Source organism: Gymnodraco acuticeps, unplaced genomic scaffold (assembly GCF_902827175.1).
Source record: "Gymnodraco acuticeps unplaced genomic scaffold, fGymAcu1.1, whole genome shotgun sequence".
NCBI classification, from domain to species: Eukaryota; Metazoa; Chordata; class Actinopteri; order Perciformes; family Bathydraconidae; genus Gymnodraco; species Gymnodraco acuticeps.
Genome location: NW_022992090.1, coordinates 450,713 through 474,198, shown reverse-complemented (window position 1 = coordinate 474,198; position 23,486 = coordinate 450,713). Strand labels below are relative to the sequence as shown.

At 41.6% G+C, this 23,486-nt stretch overlaps 1 protein-coding gene across 1 annotated transcript in view; it reads right to left on the bottom strand.

Moving 5' to 3' along the window:
• Positions 1-245: 245 nt before the first annotated feature.
• triob (trio Rho guanine nucleotide exchange factor b) overlaps positions 246-23,486 on the bottom strand; it is a 126,811-nt gene continuing 103,570 nt past the window's right edge. Inside the window, 26 exon segments of the mRNA XM_034202653.1 lie at positions 246-2,757; positions 2,759-2,952; positions 3,387-3,573; positions 3,845-3,983; positions 4,101-4,301; positions 4,860-4,938; positions 5,177-5,298; positions 5,451-5,613; positions 5,769-5,796; positions 5,899-6,022; positions 6,112-6,362; positions 7,291-8,159; positions 8,375-8,552; positions 8,760-8,951; positions 9,320-9,397; positions 9,533-9,583; positions 9,673-9,765; positions 9,872-9,961; positions 10,073-10,142; positions 10,302-10,405; positions 10,515-10,581; positions 10,758-10,906; positions 11,417-11,512; positions 12,680-12,850; positions 12,946-13,232; positions 21,548-21,800. Coding sequence (XP_034058544.1) covers positions 2,536-2,757; positions 2,759-2,952; positions 3,387-3,573; positions 3,845-3,983; positions 4,101-4,301; positions 4,860-4,938; positions 5,177-5,298; positions 5,451-5,613; positions 5,769-5,796; positions 5,899-6,022; positions 6,112-6,362; positions 7,291-8,159; positions 8,375-8,552; positions 8,760-8,951; positions 9,320-9,397; positions 9,533-9,583; positions 9,673-9,765; positions 9,872-9,961; positions 10,073-10,142; positions 10,302-10,405; positions 10,515-10,581; positions 10,758-10,906; positions 11,417-11,512; positions 12,680-12,850; positions 12,946-13,232; positions 21,548-21,800 — 4,458 coding nt within the window. The 3' untranslated portion in view covers positions 246-2,535.

Sequence of the window (23,486 nt, the reverse complement as noted above, 5' to 3'; positions counted from 1 at the left end):
ATTAAACCACACATGAATTGGATATGTTACTTTTCTCACAAGTTAAGTTTGAAATAAAAAACAACAATATTAAGTATAAAAAAGCCTTTATGCCAGAGTTTGAAAGCCTAACGGACTGTCACCTCTGATTCCTCGAAGCTTATTAGAAATACATAATGAATGAATAATACTAGTTTGAAAAGTGATTTACGGAGTATTGGTGTATGTGAGTATACTATGTGCACACAAAGTTTCAGAGACACCGGTTGTTCCTTGTACGTTTAATGGCAAAATAACCGAGGACAAAATAAAATATTTACAACACTTAGTAACATGTAAACACAATCTTCTGTACAAAGAAATATACATGCAAAAGTAAAAATAATTAATAATAAGACATTCAAAATGACATTGCTGCAGTCTTGTTCTATGTGTATTTAAAATATGACATGATATGACATATGAGGTTTACATCCTGGGTGTGGCCAAACTGCCCGACCCTCTCTGTTCATCTTTACAGTACATCATGTATGGGGGGGGTTTCCCAAAGGCATTTTACTACTTAGATCATATTCTTCCATGAATAGGCTTTAAGAGAATTTGATAAACTGATTAACAGCAGGATTTTGGGAAACCTAGATCCACTCCAATAAATAAAATGATGCAGAATGAGATACTTAGACTGTACAGACCAAAAAAATCAACATCTTTTTGACTTCTTGAACATCAAATCAGACAGCAACTCTTAAAACCTTCAAATAAAATAAGAAACAATGCACATATTTAGTCTCACCCACCTCTAGTTCGACTCCATCAACTGGCACTTCAACAACTTTATAACCCAAAGACATCAACTCAACCAAATGAAAATAATTGGAAGATAACATGTCAATGACGAACTATAGTTATCAAAGTGATACATTTGAACTTTAGTTGGTACAATCTCTGGCGTCTCCTTAAAGTTTAATGATTAATTCTCATACAATTTAAAGTCTGTGGTGAATGGGCCACAGTGAGACATTTTTCCAGAGATATTACTTGGTGTCTTAGTGTGTCTTACAACTTCAAACTGAGATGCTAAAAAAACTCGAGCGACATACACCAGTATCTACCTACAAAAGCCAAACAAACTCACACAGCAAACTACTTTGTGCACAGCTTGAAAAAAGTGAAATATTCGTTTTTTCAGCAATAAACCACCAAACACTTTCTTATTACGATAAAGAATAAATAAATCCAGACTGAACCTATGGAAACACTCACATGTCCTGGGTCAGTGTGGTCTGTTATAACTTAACATTAGAAATCATAAAAAAACACATTTTAGCAGGAAAAGAAAGCAGAGTCAACTTTGGTATTGTTACAGAAATTAAAAACAGAATAATGAGAAAATTAAAGCATAAGTGCCTATATTTTATAGATACACATTTTTATACATTATTTCCCAAAAACCCGCCTCATGTCTGGGGTTTTTGCAGATATTAATACTGAACTTAATACATAAGAGTTAACACAATACAGACATCTATTGCAGTACCAGGTACGTACATGCCTTTTTAAGAATACGGCTACAACACAAAGTCTTCATAAATAGTTGCATAAATGTTAAAGCTGCAACATTGCACATGGGAATTGATGCAAATTACGAGTGCATTTCTAGTAGCGGTTTGTTCATAGTAAAATGCAGACTCAAGGAGTGACCTCAAAAACTGCAAATTAAATTGCTTTTGTTCCTTTGAGACAAATTCTTCAAAATGAGAATGAAAGGCAGGAATACGTTATTTACAAATAAGGCGGATGCAGGTACAATTCTGAGAAGCGATGCCGAATAGTTTAATACTTGTTAATTGAGTTTATCTTATTGTCACAGACAGAATGGGGGCATAAAGATAAGCAAACTATTGCACTGAATGTAACTGTAATGTGTTTCTGGAAAACATGGTTTTGGTCTTCATCTTAGAATAAGTGGACCCTGCTGATGGGTTCCACTTTGTTCACACATCCCACTTCTTTCGTCTACTCACCTTTGTTTGAATAAAGACAGATCTCTGTTTACTCACTGTACATGGTTTCATTTACAAAAAGTAATCTCTCATTACAAAAAAACATTTTCTTGTGTTCAACCGAAAGCAGCCTGAATTACTCTTATTATACAGTATTCTATTTTCTCCGTTCAACACTGGTCGCAACGCAAGACTTGCTCAAGCTTGCTGAGGAAGCTTGTTGAGAAAGCTCGGGTTTCTCTCCCTGCTAAGTCACGGTTTGAAATCTCAAACAGATTCCAACAGTTCATTTGTTGTGCAGGCATAATGACAATATGCCAAGGGGTTGGGGTTTATCAGCAGAGGTCAGTCAGTCAGTCAGCAGCAGCAGGACTTGTGTGGCGTAGTGAGGGAAAAGGGGATCATTGTGGAAATGTTGCTGGTGTTCCTCTCATTAACAGCTCAACTCAACAAAGGTTACTAATCCTCCAAAGCTTTGTGGACAGGCAGGAATTCCTTCAAGTCCTCAACAAAGCAGAACATGTATCCACAGTACACGTTGCTGTCCCGTGAGTTAGATGTGGTTGAGCAGCCGGCTGTGAAGAAAGGCCTTAACGGTGGCGATGGGCCGAACATCGTTCTGGTGTTTCCGTCTCTCGATGAAGGCGATGAGTCTGGAGGTGTCCAGATGTTGATGATTCTGTGGCAGCGCTGGTGGCTGTGTATGGTTCAGGGTGGCGTGACCAGTGTCTCTGTTCATCATGCCTCGGGGCTGCAGCCAGGGCTCCTGCAGGCAGGACCCCGCGGGGGGGGCGCCGCTCCGGCTCGCTCTGGAGCAGCAGGCACACAAAGTCCCTGGCAGCAGCGCTCACACCCTGGAAGTAGTCCTCAGGGAAGCTGAAGTCAAGACGACAGATGTTCAAACACGTCTCCTCCAAACTCTCATCCAGGAAGGGAGAGGCACCGCTCAGAACAACATAGGTCACCACCCCTGTTAATGAAGAAAGAGCTTTGTTAGTTGGTTCAAATTAGCTTCTTATGATGTTATATACAAGTCACCAGTGGTTTGAGGTAACTAAGTACATTTACTCAAGTACTGTATTTAAGTACAATGTTCAGGGACTTGTACTTTACTTGAGTATGTCAAGTTTTTGCTACTTTGTACTTCTATCTCATATAATTCAGATGTAAAAAGTGTACTTGTACTACACTATATTTATTTAATACCTTTACTTACTTTGCAGATTTGTATTAATAATGTAATGTGTAAATAAAAATAAGACTTTAGTTACACCTAGCGTAAAATTCACAAGCTACTCTACAGTATGTTAAGTAATTGAAGTATGCTGCCTCTTTACAAGCTTTGAGTACTTCTGAGTACTTCCACCTCTGCAAGTTACAAACTACTTATGTTCAGAAACAAACCTAAGCTCCAGAGGTCGGACATCAGTGAGGCAGGCTGACCCAGGATCAGCTCAGGAGCAGAGAACTCTGGGCTCCCCAGGAGAGGGTGGGTGTAGAAGGAGGGAGGGTTCAGCTGTACTGCATCACCAAAGTCTGTCAGCTTGATCACCGGCTGGGAAGACGCATGTTCCACCACGATGTTCTCCGGCTGGGGAGCAGGGGGAGGAGACGTTACGCATATATGCATAAAGGAGGTTTCTTTACAGCAACACATTTGAATGCCTAATTCCCAGAGCTAATGCTGATGTCTTAAAATGCTGACTGATAGTCCAACACCTACATATTTGTATTTTGCTATCACAATAGATACAGAAGCTGGAACCAGATAATATCAGACATTTTTGCTAAGACTGTTATGTTGATCAAGTAATCTATAAATCTACTAAGTATTTAGCTCTACCCTGATGTTATGCATTTACTTTAAGATCAAGGTGTGCTATCCTCCAGCTGTGCAGGTAGTGGAGAGCTTCAAGAATATCTCTGAGGTAGAGAGCCACCTTCTCCTCCGTCAGGTTGCCCCAGCTCACTATGTAGTCAAGGAAACGTCCCTGGTCTGCCCTGAATACAAAAACACAATATGCATTTGAGTGTCATGAGGTTTGAAATTCACACGGATGAACAATCTAAATGTTCAAACATTGAGCAGTCAGATCAGGGAAACACAACAGTACTTACATCTCCAGCACAAGAACGTAGCTGTGGGCCGTCTCATACGTGTCCAGCAGCCCCACCATGTGGGGATGGTCCAGAGTCTGGAGCAGCCGGACCTCATGCAGCACCTGCTCTCGACGCAGCAGCTTCTTGTTGATGTGTTTTGCTGCAATTGTCCGTTTACTCCCTCTCTGGTCACACCGCTTTGTCACTGAGAACCTGCCCCTGGGGAGCAGAAATCAGGGTTAGAAAAACATTTTAATACGCTTTTAGTACAGGTTATTTTTATTAACTCTGAATCTCATTGTCATTGAAAGTGATTTAGTGTATTGTATTTGTCTCGATGACATTTATCAGGCTAAAATCAGTGGGGAATAATACATGCAATTACATTTGTGGGATCTGTCTAAAGGTATGCGATGCGATTTCTTTCGCACGTCACGATTACTTGTAAACTCAATGCAAAGATAGAAGCGAGTTTGCAATAGCCAATCAGCGGTGAGAATCTGCCGTCACTGACGTTGAATCATAAAAACCAAACAGCAGCTTTTGGCTCTTGGTGACAGACCACAGAGCTCACAGTTACTCACATAGATACTATGGTAGATACCAACATCAACACAATAAACATATTTGACCGTGATTTCATTTTAGAACACGTTTCAAAATGATGCAGAAATAACCACACAATGATACTGGCTAGTATCAATCAAAATTAGCATAAATTGCGTCATTCGCGATGCTTATACCTTAAGCTATAATAATAGACCTTCCTCTCCTTACCTTCCTAATTCAGTGATCTCTGTGTAGTAGGAGGCAAAGCTGCTTTTCCAGAGGACTTCACTGCCGTCGTCAGCCGTTCCTGAGATAACATTTTGTATTCAAATGGGGTACTAATCAAAAACATGCCTTTGAAGATATTACACCAAGTCAAGTAGGACCTTTTCTTTTTTATTTGCTTAACAGAAATGTAAATGCAACTACAATTTCGGAGGTTCAAAGCTTAACTGAGGAGATATTCAGTAAATCAGCTTTACAGAACAAACCCAGGTATCTATCTGGTAAATGAATAGTTGATGGTTTAATTCCAGGACTCTCACCTGAGACTCTGAGGCTGCTGGAGGAGGTGACAGAGCCTGCTACATTTGTGGCAACACAGGTGTAAACACCACTGTCCTCTACAGTCGCTCCCAGGATACAAAGAGCGGCCTCACCTGTCTCACTGTAGAATGGGAGAGAAGAAACGAAAGATAGGGTAAGATGCAACATGCTTGCCTGAGATTTTCTCCTCAGAGTAAAGGCTTCCTATCTTATCACATGAACCTGATAGTTTAATTAAGTCAGTTCAAATGAAGTTAAGTTATATTCTGTCACCTGTAAGTGACGTTGTACTGTTCATTGTTGCTCAGAGTGTTGTTGTCAGGTCCCCGCCAAGTGACGGTGGCCCGGGGTCGACCGCACACTTTACACCTCAGAGTAACACTGTCACCACCCTCGCACGCAACATCGCCAACAGGGACTAAGAACTCTGGAGGAGCTGGAAAGAAAGAAGAGGAGTCAGAGATGAAAGTGAAGGTGATTATGTGCATTCAATCCCAAATCAGTATACAGAATCATTTCTATTCAGGTAAGACATAATGTCAATTTCAAACATGAAGATGTATAAGGTCTATGGGTACAATGTGTACTTACCATCAGGGATGAAGTTGGGATTTAGAAGCTGTAACGAAAATATAAAGAATAAATACGATTGTTTTGCACAAACTCAAATTTAAAGAGCAAATTCATTGGGTTTGTAAAAAAATATCGTGAAATTCTGTACCTTGACAGAGACTTTGTTGGCCAAGCAATCCTGAGACTTGCGGTATCCGTTCTCCATCTTCCTGACCTCTCTTTTTTCAGACTTTCGGCGGATACGGAGCGCCGTATGCCATGATAATGATTTCCTAAAGACCAAAAACGAAGCAGTCATGATGAATTCTGACATTTGCATTTGTTTGTTTTTGTCACAGGAACAAGAGAGATGTATTCTTACTTGATGGTTCCTTCAGGGAGGTCGGGTGTGATGGAGGTGGAGGTATGTCCTAATACATAGCCAGGGATCCAGCCCTCAGCAGCAGGGCTGTGCTCATTGGACGCCCGGTACACCAGGAACATGTTCTGCTGGTTGCTGGCTAGCATTTGAACTACCTCGCCCTGCACCACACTGATCTCATCCTCCTTCACTGCCACATAATCCTGGGTCACCAACATGGTGGACACACTGCTGCTGCTACTGCTTTCACTCTGCAGAAGAAGATTGGAACTCTTTAGACTTTAACACACATGCTTTTTAACAAAACACAGTGTGACACATACATTTTTTGAAAAAGGGGTGCACAAACTGTATCAGAAGCTTCACACCAATCAAACACAGGATTTGATTGACAGGTTCAAACACAGATGACCTTGCTGTTATGATGGACACATGCGGGAAGCATTGAAAGATGCCTTTTTTTTTGCGAATAAAGGATTAAAGCAACCATCTGCATCAACATAGATGACTGAGTTCTTTTATAAAACACAAGTCATGTCCGAGAAGAAAGTGTGAAGCAGAAGTTATGATCCTCATGACAGTTGCTGAAATACAGAAGTTTGTGGCTTCAAGGACAGAGTGAAGCTGAAGTAAAAACAACATATTTACAAGAAAAAAATCTATTTTTAATCAGCTTGAAAATAAATAGAGCAGGTTGAAGTGAAGAGAAGCAGCTAGTGTAGTCTCAGTGCTAACCATTACAGGGAAAGAAGGAGGAAGGAGGTAATGTCAAAGTTTTGACCATAGATGATTGATTATCACATTAAAATATTCCAGAGGAAATGTGAATGCAAAAGATCATTTTGCAACTGTTAGTGTATATTAGCTGCGGTAGAGAAGCAAACACATACTGAAGCTTCAAGAGTCAAGAAAGCAGATACACCAGTTGCTGTATGAGTCAGATCCACACTGTTAGTACATCCCTGGAGAGCCAGAAGATTCTCTCTCACACACGCTGTCGGTGAAGTTAGTGCACTCAGATAGCCGTTAATCTCCAGTGTGGTAGTTGTTGCTTGTACAAGCCATTCTCAGAGCCAGCGACAGGGTGACTGACAGATAGCCAGTCAGTGAGGGCAGGGTTAGTGACTAGTGAGTAGCTCCAGGCCTCACTCAGGCCTGGGCCTCAAATTGGCATCTTACCCCGTTGCTCTGGATGGAGTGTATGGACTGCTCGCTGGTGGAGGAGCAGGTGCTCATGCGGTCTATGTCCTTACTGTGGGTGGAGTGGCGGTGATGAGAGGGCTTCCCGTGGCTCCCTCTGCCCAAAGAGTCCCCTCCTCCACCACAGTCGCTGGGGTAGGAGAAGGAGCCAGGCCGGCTGGCAGGAGAGGGGGGCACAGAAGGGACCATAGCCCAGAAAGAGGTGCCTTTATGAGCTGGGCTAGAAGGGACTAATGCATCGTTTCCTCCACCTCCAGGGGACTGGGGTGAAATCAGAGGAGAAACTGTCCCAACTCGAGGGCTTTTTAGGGTCAAATTAAGAGGAGCTACGGCCATCTGTGGTATACCAGCTGTTTGATGTTTCTGGGTTTCTTCAAAACCCCCCAGTCTGACACTACCATCCATGCTGTCTGATGGGCTGTTACTGTTATTGCTGTTATTTCCATGAGGACTATCCAGCATCCTCATCTTTGGGACCTCTGAGGCTAACATCTCTCCATTTGTGGTGCTGTCTGGGTAGGGGTTAGAGGGGAGGGACAGAGGGTGGCAGGGTGACCACATACCTGCTGATCTGTCGGGCCCCTCAGGGCCCGGGGAATGGTGGTGGTGGACGGGCTGGGGTAAGCGTGAGGATGGCTGGGGGATGCGAGAGGGTCGAGAGCGAGGGCCGCACAGAGAGGAGGAGTTGCTCCCCGATCCTCCAGAGCCACCACCACCTCCTCCCCCTCCCATGCTGGAGCTGCTGCCTCCTGGTAGGCCTCCAGTGCAACTGCTGCTACTGCTGGGTGGGCCGCCCGGCCCACCACCACCCACATGGTTCCTCTGGTACTCTATGGGGGATGTCAGAGCTGTAGTAGGGGACAGATTACACTCATTACAAAAAAGTATTTTGAGTAAAGATCATTAAGAAAACTCAATCTTATTTATTTCCAAGAAGTTAATAAAGTACTAGTAGAGACCGGAAAACCCAGACATGCCACTAGTGTACATTTCCATTGAAGTACACAGCCCAGCATTTTCTTGTTAATTTGTGTGCAGAGTCATGTTCTCATAATTCTCTTACCATTGAGGAAGTTCCGCTGGTTCTCTAGTATCTGGCTGACCTGGTGGATCCAGACTTGACTGACCCCGGGGCTCATTGAATGCAGGGTGTACCTCTCCAGGTTTCCACTAGATGATCTGGATGTGAGGGTGAACTTGCAGGGGTCATCTGCATTTTCTTCTAAACCCAACCAGCTCACCTGAAGTGATGATACAAGAAAGAAAGAACAGAGAGGAAGGGTGGCAGTGAAAAAAACAATAAGGGCAACAGGGGATTTCTTTTTAAAGAACCTACAGTCAAATCTACAGTCCACGATCATGCAACACATAGACACATTTTTCAACTGTTCAAGGCTTATATTTCACTTTCACATAAGTGTTCTGTAATTTGATTGATCTGCATTTGCCTTGATGTTGTTCTTGAAGAGGTAGCCGGGAGAAGAGAAGCCCTTCTTTTTGTCTATGGGCTCGCTGAAGATGACGATCTGCTCAAACAGGAAGACTCTCCTCTCCTTCATCCTGGACAGAAGTCCTCCATCCTGGTCCGACACCATGAAGGTGTCTTGTAGGAGCAATCTGCCCTGTGCCACAATTTTACCCTGAAGCAAGAGGAAGATCAGACAGAAGAGTAATCAGAAGACAGGGAAAGGGGAGGACAGCATGCTCTTTGCACTTCTTCTGACAGTGTTCATTACTTAGATTGGATATAGGCAAGAGAAAAAACAACCAAAAGAAGCATTGTCTATTTCCACACAAACTACCAACAGTGCTAAGGCATGTTTGCAAAAAATGAGCGCACACTGACATCTAGTGGCAGTTGATTGAAATTAGAAATAGATTTCTGATATGTATAGGTATACATAATTTAAATGAATAGCCTATTTAAATGAGTATGTTGTCCAAGGACTCCAAGCACACACACACAGAGACATGGACAGCAACAGAAAGAGGATAAGAGCAGTCTTACATCGAAGCCTTGAAGGCGCCCAACATTCATCATGTCATTGCAGCGCTTGGGGACCACGCACATAACCTCCACAGCTTTCTATAAAAGAACATGAAAGTACAAACTTGAAGAGGCAAACTCTATTAAAATCAATTTAAAAAGTATTGAGGATTTGAATGTGAGTCTTAGCATCACTTTTAGAAAGTTTAAAGTGCAACGTGGGCATCACATTACCTCCAGATCTGTTGTATCCACTCCAGCTTTCTTAGACATTTTAAGAAGATCCTGTGAAAGCGGTACATGATATTAATGACTTAACATTTGAATTCATCCTGAATGCAGCTTGCAAACTAAGAACACTATGACGGATTTACCTTCAGCAGTAACTGGTACTTCATTATACGTTGGACTGGTTTGATAAGCAGGTCAGTGATCTGCAATCTGTGGCCCAATCGCTGCTTGAGGTCCTGATGAAAGATACAAATGTTATGACGTGTAGACTAATACACTGATCACCTGGACAATCCAACATTTAAAAAATAAATACTGAAGTTTGGGTAAAAACAATCTTACTTCAAAGTAAGTGTCAATGTATTCTGACACAATGTGCTCAGATTTTGGTTTGTTCTGACAGTACACGATGTACATGTGTAACCTCCGCTCCTGCAAACAAAACAAAAGTAGGTTTTGGATATGAGAGGAAATACCACAATTTAGAGAATGTTTTTGATCTCTCATTTAAATTCAATAAAATGTACTTAATAGGTTCCCTACCTGTTTGACGAATAGAGGAGCCAGCCTGTCAGGATCCTCCAAACATTTCTCAAGCTCTCCCAGGAAAAGACTGTGGATCAATCAAGAGAGAGAAATGTTATTTAACCGATCAAAGACCATGGCCCTGTTGTACTTGATGCTGTCTGGCTTCACACTGGGGCAGATAACACAACTTTAAAAGCATTTGTCAGGGTATTTGTAGGTTAACTGGAGAAGACTGCCAGCATACTCTTTGTGCCAGTCATAGATCTGATGGATGTTTCCAAAGACAATCTTGTCTTTTCCTCTCATGTCATCTGGAACTCCTTCCTCTTTCATCCTGCTCATGTAGCCCTGAGAGTAGGAAAGTCAGAAAATGTTTTTTAAAAATGTACTGCAAACACTGAGCAAAAAGCCATTTCTGAAAGTAAATGTTAAAATGTACTTTAGTATCTGATTTTACCTCCACTACTGATCCCAGATCTCTGACATAGTCTCTCTCAGTCTCCACCAGCTCTAGAAGCACATAACTGAGGGACACAAAACAGAAATAGTCACCGTAATACAAATGTAATGCACTCAGCTGTGGATGAACATCAGAATTGTTCCATATAAGCACACAGATGAAGACACACGTGATTAACTGATTGAGCTCAAGCAGCTATTGTTTAATAAAACACTAACAAGACACCAGCTTATAACTCACTGTCTTCTCTTGAAGAAGCCAGACTTGCGCTCATCCAACTCATCGATGGGTGAGGAGGAGGAGAGGAGGGAGTTGTCGGAGGGGTTGAGGGAAGGAGAGCTGCTGTCGCCCTGCTCTACTGACAGAGAACTGGGACGATCCTCCAGTGACTGAGGGAACAAGTGCAGAGGCAAGGGGATGAGGAAAGGGGGTAGAACAGAAAAAGGAAAATAAATAAATAACTGTCATTGAGATGAAAAATAAAAAGATTGTATGTTTTGGACAGCATATTTTATTCAACTGTACTATCTTCACTTTGGTATGTGTCCATACTGTATGTAAGCCAGTAGGAATGTGTGTGTGTTGGGGATATAAACCAGAGTGCAATGCCCATTTGTTGGAACAGTGGACAGCTGGCATAGTGAGTCACACTCCTTCTGACAGATGACTAGTGTCCATGATGCTATTCTCTGTCAACAACACCAGAAAGTGTGTGTGTGTGTGTGTGTGTGTGTGTGTGTGTGTGTGTGTGTGTGTGTGTGTGTGTGTGTGTGTGTGTGTGTGTGTGTGTGTGTGTGTGTGTGTGTGTGCTCCTACATTAATCTAGGAGAATTGTTCTGTGTACAAATGTGCCATAATTGTGTGTATGTGTGACTTTTGTTTATGATTTTTTTTCTCACCATCTTGCTCTTCACCAGCTCTTCGATGGCACTGACCAGCTCAGCAGCACTGGGCGTCTCTGAACTGCTGGGACGAGCGGAAAGACGGGAAGCAGACTAAAAAAAAAAAAAAAGACAGGAAGTTAAAGAATATGTTGTTAAGGTGTAAATATGATAAATGTAAAACTGGGTAGAGCAGCATGCGTAAAGCGGTCATATTCACTACTGTGAATCAGGCTCACCATTGTTGAGTTTGGACCCCGATATTCCACAAGTCCATATAAGGACTTGGTGGGTGTGACCTCCCTAATAAAAGGGTTAACTTGGGACCAAGTAGGAGCCAATTACAGGCTGGTCTCAGGGAAACAGGGTTAACAATTACGAGGTGAGATTAGGTCAAGGGATAGCTCTAAGATTGGACTGATTTTCAGCACAAGTATCCTGATTGGTCAAATTACTTATAAACAGTGTTGCTTAATACTCCACTGGAGAGAACGTTTGCCTCTGCAACAGAGCCCAGACTGAGGCATCGTGGCAGGCACAGTTTTAAAAAGATCCCCTTTTCAAAACCAGACTTAATGGGAATTCACCATTCAGTCCGACAAACACCTCACCACTGCAGCAACATGTGAATATTAAAGTATTCACTTCAGCAACAGCAGAATAATTACACTCCATGGGAATGACACTTTGTTAGTAAAAGATAGATGAAAAAGGCACAGAAAAAAAAAGTTAGTTAAAGAAGGATCCGAAGTAGAGATGATGAAGTGGTTTTACATGGAGAGATAGGGAAACTGGGAAAGAAGAGAAGCAGAACAGAAATCAACGTAATGCTAAAGGGAGGAACATGCAGCCATCAAGAAAATAAGAGAGGAAAAAGGAAAGTCATTAGCCAAAGAAGAGTTTTTGTGTGTTTATTATAAGCTTTGTGGTTTAAATTCTGATTGGAACCAAACACAGACATGTGGCTGCTTAAATTAAGATTAATGTGTATAACATTTCAAATAAATTTGAACATTTAAAAATAACTAAATATTTGTTTGTACAAATGCAAGCTGAGGACTTAAAAAAGTTCAAAAGGCATCTTCCTGTGAATATAAATGTATTATATATTTACATGTGCAACCACCCCCCCAATCAATGTACCTGTATTTGCATCTGTATTTGTTCGCCTAATTTCAATAATTTAGTTCTGACTTAACACAACCCATATGTGTCTTGGGTTGCAAACGGCATTGTGTTTTTGTATGCGTCTATCTGTTGTGATTGCCCTGCGTGACCAACCTTGTCGTCCTGAGAGTCGGGCTGCAGCAGGCTGTGTTGCTGGATGGCCATTGGGGGAGGCAGAGGGACAGCATCGGCCCCTTCCTCTCCTTCCTCTTCACCGCAGCTCTGCATCCCTGAAGAGGAAGACTTGGACAGGGTGCCACTGCTCAGACCCTCATTACGCATACGCTGGAGATAAAGAGAGGAGGAGAACCATTATTGTCAGAACCAAAACTGCATCTTTAAAGTGTTCTGATGCTGCGCACTGCTTTATCTGTTCTTACTTCCTCCAGTGTCTCGTCCTGTGGCGTTGCAGCGTTGTCGTCAGAGTCCTTCTGCGAGCCGGCCATTGAGTCCATGTTCTTCCTCGTGCCATCACGGTTCTTCTTGTGCTTGTGGGCGAGTTTCTTGACGTGGCCATCAGCTTTGCCAGAACTCAGCCGCCGCACGGGGCTGGTGAGCCACTTCCTCAAGGTGTTCCCAGGACGTTTGGGGCCTGGAGAGCTGTGATGACCCAGGGTGTGGCTGGAGCCTGGCTGCAGGGCGTCGTTACTGGATACAGACAAGGTGTCTAAGGGTGAGGAGGAGAAAAGGAAGAGAAGGTTGATTAATAACATTCTGATAAGTACCTGTATATTACATTTGTATTATTCTCAATGATCCCAAAAGGATTATCTCACCAAATAATCAAAATGCAGAATTTTAGTCTCGCATTGATTGACAGGTTTTCATTTAAGGGATTCATTTTTATTACATTTTAGTAGAAAGTATTTTTTGTATCACAAATGCTTGTATACAGAGTTAAAACAGGCCTATATTTCCATATAACCTCTCCAGGGATTAACATACATTATATAAAACATTAATGAATTGGCAAATTGAAGCTTAGTTTATATTTAAACCTCATTTAATTTGCTAATATATGTTACAAATTGTGTAACAAACTACACTATACAACATGTATTTGTGCATATGCAAGTTTGCATGTTAGCGAATATTAAGAGAAGACACAGCTTATGATAAAAGCCTGTGTGTTTTTGTTTGTTGTGCAGTGTAATGTGCAGTAGGCAGGCTGGCCTCCTCCTCACACTGATGGCTGAGCCTCAGGGACTCTGTGGGAGGAGAGCTTTTTGCCTAGCGATGAAAAAACGATACAAGATAAACGGGACGCTTGAGGCTTTGTCTGAATACTTTAAAGATACATCCACCTGTCTGTCTCACCTGTCTGCTCATTTACTCCGGTTATACTTCCTGTCTCTAGCATAACCCCCTCAGTTACCCTGACTTTTCTGCTGCATGCCACTGAAGAGAGAAACAACATCTCTGGCCTGGCTCAAATAGCTAATTTGACCTAGGAGTCTTGCGATCATAATGTTGAGGTTGGGTTTCTTTGCATGCTGTCCCAATATGAAACATGAACCCAACTCTGACACCACAGAGACTTCCCTGGACCAGACATATTGTATGACCTCAAAGATGAACGAAGGTTAAGAGCATGATTTAAGCGTATGCCTTTCTCTGCTGCCAATATAAAAGAGTGAAGACAAAAACATAGATATATACAGATATGACAACGCACTTCTATTTACCAAGGACTACCCAATGAGAGGAAAAAACTGGGACTGGGTCACCTGGTAATGTGTGCACCAAAATGTGGCCCCTTCGTTGCATGTCATCGTTCCTTCTCTGCCCCTTTCCTGTCTGCAGCTGTCTTCTCCAATAAAAAGGCAAACAAATAACACTCCTAAACTGTTTTTTGTATCCCTCTCAGGGGATGATGTTCTGATTATGCAGATTAGCACAGCAATTCAAGAAATGGCATGACTTCAAAAACAAGTACATTCCTATGGAGACACGAGTGGGGTCAAGGCAATACTGTCCTCTATCACACCACATCATTTGTTGAGATTCAAATTTGAAACCCAAAAATTATACAATATTTGTTTGGGATAATGTGCAGCCTGACTAAAGAGTTCATTATTTAGCTATCAGAGTGGTACAAACAGAAATGCAGCTGCTCATGATTAAAGCATACACACAAGCTGAATGGCTCTTATGAATGGCAGGTGTGGAAACATTGGCTCCCCTCATTGGACACTTTTTAATACAGCTTGAGTGAACGCATCTGCATGTGAGAGTGCGAGTCAGTCTTTCAGCCTCTGGGAGACTTGTTTTTACGGCGCTTTGCTGATACGACGCATGTGTTCTCACATCGCATGCAAAGGGAGAACAAAGCACAGTTCCCAGAATAACAAGCGTCTCTCACACTATTAGGACTCAAAAAGCCATTTTATCCGAGACTCTTCTCACAATCTCCCTCGGACAAAGAGCAAGTCATTTGGAGAGATCTGCAGTATAACCTGAGTGATAACAGATCTTTCATGGAATCTGCAGAGTTGAAGTTGTGTAAGATATTCTTAGCAATGAGTCAGGAGAACAATAACGTGAATAGATCAAGGAGGTGTAGATGAGAACATATCCTTTTATTCTGTTTTCATCCTACAAGTTATTTTTCATACCAGAAAAAAAGACAGACAGATACTGTTTTAGCTCCCTGGAAGTAAAGGATTGAACTTCTCAAGAGATTTACAAATCCCACCCAAAGGGCATACTAAAAGACGATTTGACACAATTTGATGGAAGATAATCCCTTTTTTTTTGGCACATATTTACATGCAACAGCACTGGTAAGTAAATCATTTAGGGAAGCTGTGAGGTTTAAGTAGTTTCCCCCTGCAGTAACAAATGAAATCCAGAGTCACAAACTGTTATTACGAGGCTGCCCTGGAATGCTTTAGTCATGAATACAATCATGGAGCCTATTTTAGATAACCAAAAGTTCACTATTGTTGGTCTACAAGGATTATTAAAACTTTCTTTTATGAGTTCTCCATTTGTTTCATAATTCATACTCCAAGTAAAAAATACAGGTGCTGACAAGGTGTTTGAATTATTAGGATTTTTGAGACCTGAATACTTTGGGTGAACAACGGTAAGTGACCCCTGAAGCCTCTCAAAACTGTTATTTATATTGTAAACCCCTTTCGGCTATTTTATTTGAAGTGGCGGACAACAGTGACAACCCAGAGCAAACACCTGTGTGCATAAGTCATCATTTAACACCGAGGTGGATATGTGTGCTTTTAAAGGGAGTGAACCTGGGAGCCACACAGGAGTCAGGATTTCACACGTAGAGCAAACAGAGCGCTTCCTGGAGACACACCGGGGTCACAATCTAACATGTAGACATACCGTTAGCAAGTACATCTGAGCTATTAGACCAAAGGCTGTTTAACTGACACCTTCAATGCACACATGTTCGGTGTTTGGTGTGAAACAATAACTTTGTATCTTTCCAAATGTGTCTTATATACACATCTATAAAGGTAAAAGTGAAATCAGTGCATCTGTGGTTCCTGTTGTAAGATAATTTAAATAATCATTTAAATTCTCAATGGTCTATTTTTAAGGAAATGGAGTAAATGGGCTTGAATATGAAATGTAGCTTTGGTAATAATTGAACCATGACTAATGTTGTGCTAATGTGGTGTTCCATAAATAAGTAAAATATTCCACCTCGTGTCCTTTGTGTCTTGAATAAAAATGATTACACCTTGACAGTTAGATACGCTTCTGGGGCTATCTTTAGCTCTGGTTATGCCAAGGAGGTTGTGCTAACAGGGGTGTAAATGGGTGAAACATGGGGTCAGTGTCCTTGACACATTCCTCCTCAGTAGAAAATAACCCTACTGACACACTCAGACACACAAAAGGGCATGACATTTGCCCTTTGCCCTGCAGAGTGTCTCCTCAGGAACAGCTGGTCAGGCTCAGACTCATTGGAAACAAAAATGGGGGACACAAAGTTTGTTTGCAGGAGAGACACTACTGTAGCTAAGAGTTTGTCTTCCTCATGTAATCAGTGTTTGATTGTTGCTAACCATTAAGACACTGGATATGAAGATGTAAAGATCCATATACAATATTATATTGGCTGACACTTCATGAAAGATGTGAACAGAGCAAATGTATGTGGAAAACCTTATTATTTGATTATGTATGTCTTCATTGTCATGCATTGTCTCTGTACACATCTACAGTAGCTATACCCTACATGTCTTATCTTTGTCATAGTCAACTTTTTAGAAAAGAAAATCTGACAAATAAAACTCTTGTTTGCCTACAAAAGGAATTCAAAAGCGTTGTTACAGTATAGTGTATATCTGTTCATCTTTGCAAACATGTGTATCTTATGAGAAAACTGACGTCTCTGTCGCAACAATTGTGGACTTGAGGCATTTCATAGATAACCATCTATTCAACCATACAAAAGTAAGCCTTTAAATTAAACTTTTCAAGCCAAGTCAGATTTGTATTCAACCTTCTAATATATGGTCCTCTCAGTTTAGCTCTGTGGGCTGAGAGTCCTGTGAAAAGACCCACCAAGAATCCCTCAGATGCTCCCCACTGCAGCTTCAGATGTTTGCTAATCCATCTGCAAGCTACCGAGTGCAATCATTCAGTCAGTGCTTATTCACAACACTCCAAAGTTACATGCTAGAGTTACGACTTTGTGTGTGTGTGCCTGTGTCTCAGAATAGGAGGGGAGGGGCTGCTGTACAACTGGAATGATCCCAAAAGTCTGCGCAGCTCCACAGAAGCATGCCTGGAATTCCAGAGGTGTCACCAGGGGAGCATAGTTGGTGTGGTCTCATCGTCCCCCGGAGAAGGGATACAAACACTCTGACACACAGAAACATCAGTCGCTGTGGTTGGAGAAGAGCTCTAAGGGGCTGAGGTGCAGCTCCAGGGGGTTTGGCTAGATGATCTGTAGAAATGTTGACAATGCTGAAGAGGGTTTAGCACCATCAGCCATAGTTATGGAGGGCGTGGAGATGGGATGGGAGAGTTTAAAGACCTACAGCTATTATGGCAACATTTGTTTGATTGTTGATGCTTTGTCATATATTGTACACAACAGACAACTGTGAAAACACTAGACAGAAAACCGATTGGGAATGTGAGAAGCTCCTCATCTTACTTTTCTATTTGACCTCATTAATGTGTTTTCTCCCTGGGGTCTACAAAAACCCCCTGCCCACCTGCACAGCACCCGCCTGACCTGGCGCACAGATAGGAACAAATCATCTTATCAATCTGATTTCAGCAGATTTAATATCTCATCACATAACGGTACATTCACCAAATTACTTTCGCTGCCATAATGCCTCGGCATAATCCGCACTTGATTAGTGAATGCCCTCTGCATTAAAACCCATTTGAAAATCACCAAAATAGAACCATGGTATGACCATAACATGATGAACAAACAACAACAACAACAACAACACCAAACTGGTAGATTTATCTTTTTGGTAATTGTTGTGTCTTTCTTTACTATATAGAAGCAGCAAGTACAATTGTATCTCCATAAAATAAGCAGCATTATGTAGACATGTTACAATCTACATATCAAATCCTGCCACAGAACTGAAAATCAGTGTGGTGTTTTCTGAAATATTTAAACGAACTTCACTCTGACATAAGCAAGAAAACAGGAAAAGGACTTGTTTTCAACACATTATGCCATTACTCATGTGATACACATGGTGGAGGCACCTACCCAGGTCCAGCAGCCAGAACTTGCAGCTGTCAGAGTGTCCTCCCTGAGCTGAATCCATGGAGCAAAAAGGGTTTGGAAACACTAAAGACTCAATTCCACGGGCCATGTCAGTCAAATCCCAACCCTCCGGAATTCTGATTTGAAATCTTCCCTCATTGCATATCCATAGGCACGAAAACCTGACTTTCAATTCCTTTGCAAAAATGGTTTTGTTTATGACTTATACTGTAGTTCAAAGTAAAAAACAATTCTATGGGAACTGCGTAGCTGAATTTCCAAAGAGAAAGTGTGAAGGCCAGTGTGAGGAAAAATAAAAAGTCAAATGCAGCATAAGAGAGTAGGATGTTTTCTCCTTCTCTCTTTGTATCTCCTTCCCTCCCTCTCCTGTGAGTGGGCTGCTGTGAGGATATTGGGCAAGCCTCCACTGTGCCTCTCTGTTCGGAGGGGATGTCTGTTAGCATGCAGCACATCTACCGTAATACTCTTTGTAGAAGCACCCACTCACTTTGTGTGGGCGGGTGCATATATTACAGGCATTTAGATACATGCAAGTTTTGCAGTATGCTTGGAACAAATATAGACTAGGTTATGAAATCCAAGAGAAGTGAGAAACAAAATGTTTCTATAATTTAGAATCTCCACAGGGGTCTGAATAACTATTATATACTGTATTCTCTACACAATATACCTACATCTTTACTTTATGTGACACAGTGTGCAGTCCAGAGTAGCTATGCAGGCTAGATACACAAAGATCTCCCTGTAACTGTGAGTGTTTGTTTGTGTGTGTGTGTTGTCCTGTGCTCTAATCACACTATATCCTGTAAGAACACACACACACACACACACACACACACACACACACACACACACACACACACACACACACACACACACACACACACACACACACACACACACACACACACACACACACACACACACACACACACACACACACACACACACACTTGTTCGTGCACTGGCCTGCACTTACTCACTGCTCCTGAGTCCTTTTAACGATAACACTGTCATTAAGTTTGTACCTTTGTATTTATTTCATTAAGAGAAGCACTGCATGTCAACCTGCATGCTTCGGCAAATGGGGAAACTCCAGTAATAAGATGAAAAATGTGACCAGTGTGTAAATGAAAGTGCTCTAAACCTGATTAACCAGGAATGTGTAGGATTGCTCAGGTTACAGCTGCCAGCCAAACAACACAGGACTTGAATTAACATTTAAAATAAAAATGCATTGAACACTATAGATGTGAGCTACTGTTTTTTCACACATCCTATAAAAAGAGCAGACAACCAGCTGCTAACTTCACGCTTTGCAGACGCTTTAATCCTACTGTTTGTGAACCATTCAATTCTACTCTAAACAAACATTGGCCTCCAACAGTCAATTATTCCTGCTTGTGGGACACAGCAGGAAAAAGGGGGATTTCCCAGACAATCCCCTAAACCGTCACCCTACCACAACTTTGGACAAAGTGGGCTACATGGTTAGTCTGTAGACACAAAGGGCTGACAAAGTAGCAAAGACAGTTTTGTCATCCTGATTTTCAGGAACAGCCTTTTTTAACCACAGCAACCCCATGTAGTGAGAAGCTCCTTTTCATCATTCCTACTGGCCACACAAACACACCGATTCAAACAGTGAGGGCTTGTTAGGCTCAACCAAGGGACCAAAGAAAGCCAGATAAAACAGGAGCCCCTGTAACGAAAACAGAGATGAAAGGCAGTGAAGCCACAGTAGAAAGTATATAATGAGTAATTGGAAAATTCAACCGTTCTTGTGCTGTAGTTGTTATTAAGGTAATTCTTAAGGTGTGAGTGCGGGTATGTACAAGCAAACTATCATTTTAAATTCATAACTTTCTCCTACTGACTACAAAGAAGCTGCCAGCTAAATATTGGTATTCTATATTACCATAGAAACAAGTGATACAGCTCTCACCCACTCTTGTAGATTAAAAAGGCACATGCAGAATGACAGCAGCTCATCTCTCAAACGAACCAAGAGTCAAATGAGGGTCATGTCTGTTTATAGAGTCCTGTCCTCTTACTCACTTCTGTCAGCTATATGTATTCTTTGTTTTGCAGTATTGTGTACGGTATACAATCTAGTATACTCATTATCTATTAATCTATCTATTTAAAATGTAAGAGTGGACCCACTTCAATGCCTTAAATGGCCCAATAACAGACATGAAATAAAATATTAAGGAAAGGTTGCAATCAGCTCTGATTGTTTAGACTTATTGAGAAACAGTAAGACGCCAGATGTCTTTACATCAAACCATGGTGGAATATGGACTAGTTCATATAAAGAAGGAACCAGTAACTTCAGAGAGGCAGATCTAACAACAGTGCACAAGAATATGGAACATGATAGCAGCAGGTCTGACATTAGACACACCTACTAGATAAAGGAAGCATGACCAGTGCAACAATACTGATCAGTCACCTGAGCCAGCTACGGGGCCTTTGGCATGAACTGAATACATGCTCACATAGTTTGCAGGAATAATGTTGACTATTATAAGGGTCTACAAGTATGGGATCGAGTTACAAGACAAACACTGTTATAATAAATCAAACCATTTTTGTATACTAAGAACTACAATCTTTAACCCTGTATCCATAATGTCAAATAAACATTTTGTCCTCCTAATCTTTTGAGCCCAAGACTTGTGAATTAATAATGTGTGTGTCTATTTATGCAGAAGAAATCCCACATTTCTAACAAAAGTCACACATACAGGAAACAAACTGGGGGGCCACGTTATTGACTCATCTTAATAAGACCCTTTGGGCACAACAACAGATGCAGAATCTGGTTGTGCAATATTTCATCTGTGTTACCATGGAGGGAAATGCCGCTGCGTCATAAGGTTCTCTGACAGTAACACGATCTGTGGATATCAACATTGCTGAAAATGTAAAGGTGAAAATCATTTTTAAGATAATTAAAAGAGAGCTGTCCTTTAAGCGGGGTTTTCACAGTTGCATAGCAACACCCAAAAATACATGTACGTGCATCCCCAGCACTTTGGTGAGAAGTGAAGGAGCTGCAGGTCACCAATGAGGTGTATTGCAAATACGATGCATGATTGTGACAAGCAGCTGTTGGGTGGGATACAGAGATTCTGCAGTCCACCAAACTAAGAATAGCTTTTGTTAATGTTCTGATGTTTCTAAATGTCCCTTAATATGACAATAATGCCGGTGTCGGTATGAAAACAATGTCATCCTACCTTTGTGGTTGAAGAGCCCCTCCATCTCCATGGAGGACCTGGAGTGAGCGATGCAGAGCATGGCACAGGGCACGATGCCCTCCTGGGCCGGAGAGCGGTCTGTGGTCCGCACCAGGACCCAGTCCGGCTTGTCGTGGAGACGCTCCAGAACCTCCACAGTCTGGCCTCGCCGCACCGTCAGCTCCCCGCTGCCACCTCCACTGCTGGCCAGAAAGTCATGGATCACCATCGTCAGCTCACAGCCACCGGAAAGCTGAAATGGAAGAAAATATTTATTTGAAAACCTATTAATGATTACCTGTTAACAGATACTGGTATTTGATCATTCTACCCTTCACGTTTGCAGAAAGCATGAATGCAGTTGGTATTCAACTTAATCATAGAGTCCAGATACTAGCTCCACCACTGTCATTCAGAAAGAACACTTACACAACACCACTCAAAGTATGGACTCTGAGAACACAAAGTACATATTCCCACACTACCTCCTCTGATCACAGCACAGGTACTTCAGCAGCACCGTAAAGTCAAAATGTGAATGCACTGATGATTGATGACTCACTCTAGCACAAAACATCACTCATCTAGGAATCATTTAAGTGTCTATGAATTGGAAGGCATTTATAAACAGAGGTGAAACCAGGTGGAATTAGTCACTTGCTCACTGGTATTTCTGTTGAACACGTGACTGCAAATGAAATACATGTACAAATATGAATTACAAAATAATATATACTATCTTTTTTTGTCTGTGAAAGAGTTAAAATCAATTGCCTGTATTTAAACACAATATATGCAAATTAAAATTAATGTCCAATCCTGCTTGAGTTGTCCTCTGTGCTTGAATGTCATGCTTAAAGTTTCCTAGGTATTGACTTTTTTAATTTAATGCATTTTTTGTTACATTCTCTAAGAACAGGCGACATTTAAGAATATTTTGAGCATGCATATCAAATATGAACTAATAGCAGATGAGGAAAGTGTGCCAAATATATTGTGCCCTTTATAACCAAAGTAGATAGCATTTATCATTTCAAAGATGTTCACTTTGTTTAAGCCACATCATTGTTATTTTTTTGTTAAAATAATGCAAAGCACATTATTTGCAACATACCCTTTGATAGTGTGGCAAAGCCAGAGAGCTTAGGAGTTGGGAAACGGGATGTGAGATCCTGTCCTCCAGCCTCTGCATTGTTTTCCACTCCCGCATTGCAAGATAAATCCAAGATAAATCCAAAATAAAAAAAACTACAGCAGTCTGATTTCTAGAGAAAACACCTACAAATCTCCTAAATCAAAATCTGCAGTTGCCTACTAAGCACAAGCTGGAAAATTATATAATTGATTAAACTTTCTATGGAATATTTCCCCTGGGAAAACAGCCTCAGATAATTACAATCCTGATCCATGAGAGCCTCCCCAGGCTAGAAGAAAAGTTGCTGTCCTCCACCGTTACGGCCAACAGCACTCCTCTGTGGGTTCTTACAATCAGACTATTGAAGCTTAAACGATTCCCTGCTGTGTGTCTCTTCCCCGGAGCGGAGCAGTTAATCCATCCGTGTCTTTAAACAAGTCTTGTCACAATTAAGCTCACTAATGTCCATTGATAAATAAAAAAACACTCTGTGAAATGTGGAGAAAAAAAAACATTGCCTGAGTTTTTCTATGTTTAAAGCAAAGTGTGAGATCGATAGCTGTGAGGACTTCAAACTGTGCTCTCCTGTCTGGCATACAGAGAAGCATCCTCTGTGAAGGGAGCGTGGGAGGCTGAAGCTGCTGACACACAAGTCACTCACTAAAGCAGAGACACACACACACACACACACACACACACACACACACACACACACACACAACCCCCCCCCCCCACACACACACACACACACACACACCACACACAAACACACCACTGTCACCGTCTCTTGAATGAGAGGTCCCA